The sequence below is a fragment of the Lineus longissimus genome, chromosome 16 (assembly GCF_910592395.1).
Source record: "Lineus longissimus chromosome 16, tnLinLong1.2, whole genome shotgun sequence".
Lineage (NCBI taxonomy): Eukaryota > Metazoa > Nemertea > Pilidiophora > Heteronemertea > Lineidae > Lineus > Lineus longissimus.
Genome location: NC_088323.1, coordinates 10,026,595 through 10,032,503, shown reverse-complemented (window position 1 = coordinate 10,032,503; position 5,909 = coordinate 10,026,595). Strand labels below are relative to the sequence as shown.

Here is a 5,909-nt window from a genome sequence, read left to right as displayed (position 1 = left end):
TCACTGAGAAGAGAGAAATTTTAGCGACAAACTCTGCGACGTTGCAGTCTCGCACTTTACCGTCAAACACTTCCGCGTTAAAGCACTGTTATAATGTACACGTTCTACTCGAGTAGGGGCGAGACTACAGCAAGATGGAAGTTGCGAGGGCGACGTTGCGAGAAATTCTCATAATTCTTTTCAGTTTTCTGCTCTTTCAGTGTAAAGCAGCACCTCCAGATACTCTCAGATTGGTGCATACGGTAAGTTCTTGCTACCCAGAGTTAAATTTTGGTGATGAAGGAATCCAGATGGGTACATTCCAGTCCTATAAGTTGTTCGTTTTTGTTCCTGAGACCTGAAGAGAAATTAAAGCTGAACTGCACTGCATGTAACAGTCCAAATCACAATTGATCTCCAGTGATGCGCAACGTACGCATTTACGCGCCGAGTAGAGCACTAGTGGCGCGCCTATTACTCTATATTCCGCGTGTATTATGCTCGACTTACTGTTACTAGCGACCATCGAATTTAGGGATGACAATAGACAACCTGCGTAAAGTTCGGCCATTGGAAAATACCGGTTCATAAGAAAGCAGGAACGGACCGAAACGAACCAAAACGGGCTGGAACGGAGTTAAAATTTGCCGAAACGGAGCTTCTAGTGGTTTTAAATGGCATCTATAGGCAAGATAGGGCCCCTGAATACGACAATCAAGATGTACAGACCGGGGGAGCTGGCTGTACGTACCCATAAGTCTATGCGGTAGTCTCGCGCGTACCGGATATAACCTATCAAGCTTTTCTCCTTCAGAGAAATACTGCGTTGCGCTCAACTGCCAATTATGCATTAGTCTGGTGGACACGAGGTTGGCCTTAAACTTGCTTGAAATCGAAAATTTGGACAACACACGTGTACTACAGCGCAAACGGCAGCATTCTGACATATAGAAACATGTGGTCTGATTCTATTTTTACTTGTCATTTAGTGATCACGCGTCCAACCTCGTATGCAGGGTAATGTGGCTTTCTCATTGGTCGAGCGTTAATTTTGTTCACAGCCTTATAAGGCACTTGAGCGCAACGCAGTATTTCTCTGAAGGAGAAAAGCTTGATGGGTTATATCCGGTACGCGCGAGACTACCGCAAAGACTTATGGGTACGTACAGCCAGCTCCCCCGGTCTGTACATCTTGATTGTAGTATTATAAATCATGTTCATATTATAATGAAGATCAGACTTCTTTTCCATCGTGATATTGATGATATTGCCTGATTTGGTCGGGGCCGATTCCAGTAGCAGACAGCGCTTATACTGCACAAGAACTGATGACGTCACTTCAGCTCTGTGTGAAAGTAAATTTAGTCCTCATTAAATATCTAGGGGCTATTTTATGGTAGGGTGTTCAGGTCACGTGACTTTCGACGTTCCGTAAGCGCATTTTCGCGTCACGCACAGAAAATGACGAAAAAAACTTTTCACACCTCTTGAAGATCGGTTAATTTCGGTGTCTTATCGATGATGTATGAAGAATCCAGGAAGACCCAAGGTAAACAGGTATCTAATCTTTCATTGTCTCAAATTTCAATGAAATTCATCGAGTATTTGGGGAGAAATTAGAAATTACGCACAACTTGGGCCGCCGTGGCGATCATCACGTCCGCCATAACGTTATGCTAATGAGGACGGCACGGGGGCGTGGCCAACTGTCACTTGCTCGTCAAATCTTTGGCGCGTTTTCCGCGAAAGGGCATATGACCTATGTAAATTATCTATCCGGAAATGAACTCTACTGCTGAAACTCTTGCTGTTCGTCCAAAACCGGATGAAATTCCGTCAATATTTACCGATTTTAGGCATTTTCAAGATTTGACACTCCTAAACAACACCTAATTATCCCTTCTGAAATCTCATAGAAATGATAATTAAACGGATTTAGTGGTAATTGTAAGTATAAACCTCCGTTTTGATGAAAATAATTTGACATCTCCAGCGGAAACAAGAGTTTATAATTTATTTTGTAGTTCCAACTTGGCCGATGGTGGCGCATGCCCAATTTTCGTAACATCCGGGCACTTTTCCAATTAAATTAGCATTAGAAAATCAGCTGATTTCAGTCAGTTTGGGTAGGTTTATTGTATATTTTGACAATGTTTTCATTCTTGTTATCTCGTGACAGTTGACTAATGTTGTTCTTGACAGTCCTGAGACTCGAATGCTCTGTATTTAAAGGTTTTGTTGGGTAGTTTGGTGAAAATATCAATGTTTTTCTTTTCATTTCCTGGTTCATGCATTCAGCATTGCATGGTTTTAGTGACAGTGTGGCAGTGTTCTGTGAGTGACCAGGCCATGTTTGGCTATAGCTGTGTGTACTATAGCACCATCTGTAACTCTGAACCAATAAAGTCTTGGGGGAGATGTCTCATTGACATAAATGATATAATTGAAAGTACCAATACCGGCTAAGATATTATTCTTTATTTTGAGGTATTATTCTTTATTTTGAGGTATTATATTCTTTATTTTCAGATCTGGCTGGATGAAGAGAATTGAGGCAGATTCAGCACAATGAGGGATTGTGGTTGTCAAGCAGCGAATACATTCGATGGTACTTGAGGCGTATTATCCGTTACTTTCATCTGTAATTTGCGAATGAGTTGAATAATAATGTATGAACTTGATTTATAATGCTTTTAGTCTTTCTGTGTCTGTTAATAGCCACATTTCAAACAGTCGACTGGCGTCCTTACTCTCATCCGATCATTTTGATATATTACAAGCTTGGTTCGATTATTAATGGCGTTGGCAGAGTTTGACGGCCATCTTGGTTTCAATATGGTGGCCATCTTGGTTTCAACATGGCCGCCTGATGGCGATTGCATCAAAGTGGATAAAAATAGACTGACCTCAAGCTGCATATCATACCAGTGTCTTAGTTTAAGAAACTGAAATGATATCTGCCAACATCCTTATTACTAGCAGCCATATTTCAATATTTGTCCTTGGCGGCCATCTTGGAATGCCGCCATATTGAATTCCAACCCGAAGATTCGTAATTATCAAGTTTTACTACTCCTTTGGCTTGCAATGGGAGTCAGAGCTGCAGAAAAGGTTGCCAAGTTACATAGTTTTGGTGGCCATCTTGGATTATTGGTAGCCATCTTGGATTTTGGCGGCCATTTTGGATTTGTTAGGACGGACATCATAATATGACTCCGTTCTATAAATTTTGCTGAAAAATATTCATAAATAAGATTCCTACAGCTAAAATACTGATCATTTTCTCACCCCGGCAGCCATGTTGGATGCCATTTGACCTTTGACCCTGTAAGGCATTTTCCCTTTGGAGCCCTTGGTCAAAATTTCCCAATCTTGCGAAGTTCAAATGCCTATAACTTTGGACTGAACAGGAATTTTTCCATTCTGTAAAAGCCATAATGCTTATAATAGCTGATACTTGAAATATAGCCTGCAATAATAATTGTATATGTAATGGTTTATTTTGACCATTAACACCCTATTTATGGAAAAGAAGTCTGATCTTCATTATATGAACATAATTTATAATTCAGGGGCCCTATCTTGCCTATAGATATAATAGATGCCATTTAAAACCACTAGAAGCTCCGTTTCGGCAAATTTTAACTCCGTTCCGGTCCGTTCCTGCTTTCTTACGCACCCGGAAAATACCCTTCACAGGCAACGTATGTTTCCCATGCCATGGAATAAAAGTACAAATATACAAGCTTATTCAAACAATTTACTTGAAGCTGTCCATATCTTCCAATGTTTATGATATTTTAAATGCTGTATTTGGTGATGATTTGATTTAAAACAGGACTTTTAATGTTTTATGTCATGGTAAATTTACGATGCCTGTGAAAATTCAAAACTTTTCAAAATGGCCGAAATTCATTTCGCAAGCTGTCTATTGTGATTTGGACTGTATCTGGTTTAACAAGATGTTCAGAAATGTTGCAATTGCAGGGATACATGGCTCTCATTTGAACAATTGCTCTCGCCAGTCTCGGATTTTTATCAAACCCACCTCAACTTGATCGTTACCGGTATCATGATCATGTCCCAGCATTTTAATCCATTCAAACCACAAACGCTCCAGAAGAGCGAGGCAAAAAGGGTACCCTAATCACAAGAAATTAAAAAATTCCAGAAGTACTACCATACCCCCATAAAAGGGACCTCAGAGTGTAAGGCTAATTTTAGGATATTTGGGATTCGCACATTGTAGTTCCAAGTCACTATAATACCTCCAATACGATCCTATTTAAATTTTCTTACATAACACCGTCTTAACTAACGTAAAATGACATAATCATGCACGAGCAAAGGGAGTGCGTGAGTCGGGATGCAAGTGCTGACACTGCGAGAAAAACATTGTATTTCGTTATTGCATAGTGCAGGCATACTACACTCCGGATCAGTAGCCCGGCTGCAACAAGTGTTGAGCTTTCTGCAGGTTTTGTGCCGACGACCACAATAAATTGGCCGGTGAATGCAGTGCTGATAGTTCATCAACTGCTGGAAGGGACGCTGTAGACGGAATAACATTTTGTGCTCAATTTTCGCCAATTAGCGCAAAAGTTTTAAGTACAGTACAACCTCTCTATTGCGGACACCCATGAGACTGGGCCCAGGTGACCTTAATAAAGAGGTGTCCTTAATAGACAGGTTATGTTAAAATCGTCCGATAGGTGGAGTTGAAGTTCCCGCCTTGCAGGTCTTGGTTTTCTCTGTGTCTACATCTAGCGTAGAAACTTGGGACTTGTTATTAACTGATCCGTCTTTGCTTGTGCTGTTGCGTTGAATGACGTGAGCTACTTTGGAACTCAGAGAGTGAATAATCTCTCTAGCAAAAGGTGCCCCTTTTATTGCAAAATCTCCACGACATGTCATAATGACAATGTGTGAAAAAACACTTAATTTCTGTCCATCGGCCACCTTTGATTTAATTTTTAAAAATTTCTCTACTCACACATATTCGCCGCAACACTGACAGAACCGCGTGGATTTATGAGTGTCCGTTGACACAATGTGTGATTAGTTGAAAAGATGAGTAAAGAAATGCCGCGGCTTAATAAGGATACAAAAACACAATGCCATGGGGTAATTACGTTGATTGATTATGCAAATATCTCACCTGTCAGGTCTACTTGACTCTCCAAGCGCACTTGGGAAACCATTTTTTGCCTACTGTCCGTAATTGGGACATGTGGGAGGGAATTGGACCAAAAATTTGCCATCGCCCTGTCCGCAATTTGGAGTAGAGAGGTGTCTGCCGTACAGAGGTTTTTGTAATTGGAAATGACTTAGACAAAATTGGGACTGGCCGGACATGTCCATAATGTAGAGGTGTCCACCTGGCAGAGGTGTCCCCTAAGGGAGGTTCTACTGTAGTCGTATTCCCAGTTCGCTTAAATGTATTGTAACGTGAGATTTTATACAAAGATTTTTAGCTCAGCTGACTAAGTCAGCCGAGCTTGTCAAATAAGTTGTTCAGTGGCGTCCGTCTGTCCATCCATCCATCCATCCATCCGTCCGTTAAACCCATGGTGCACATTTTGTAACCGTAAGACTTAGAGACTTCAATTTTGCATTTCTGGATACTGCTGGTCAAACTCTACTTTCAAAACAAAATTTGTCGCCATTCGACCTACTTCCTGCGAGCGAGAGTGCATGAAGGAAACTGGCCTATATCGGCCTAGTAGGAGCAGCAGAATTAGTCGAAATATGCTCTAATATTAAGATAAAATTCTTGAAAATCTATTTTATTGAGAAAAAGTTCAAAATTTTAACAGGAGAGGGCGCTACCTGCCTTTTAATTATTTCTGCAGATTCAAATTCCCGCCCGATGACGTCAGCCATCAATGAAGTCTCCTATTTGCCAGTTCTCAAAACATGGCAGCTACACA

The 5,909-nt window shown here is 40.9% G+C and overlaps 1 protein-coding gene across 1 annotated transcript in view; it reads left to right on the top strand.

Annotated features, from left to right (window-relative positions):
• The first annotated feature begins 134 nt into the window (after positions 1-134).
• LOC135500136 (prostatic acid phosphatase-like) overlaps positions 135-5,909 on the top strand; it is a 67,085-nt gene continuing 61,310 nt past the window's right edge. Inside the window, exon 1 of the mRNA XM_064791384.1 lies at positions 135-242. Coding sequence (XP_064647454.1) covers positions 135-242 — 108 coding nt within the window. The remainder of the gene's footprint in view (positions 243-5,909) is intronic.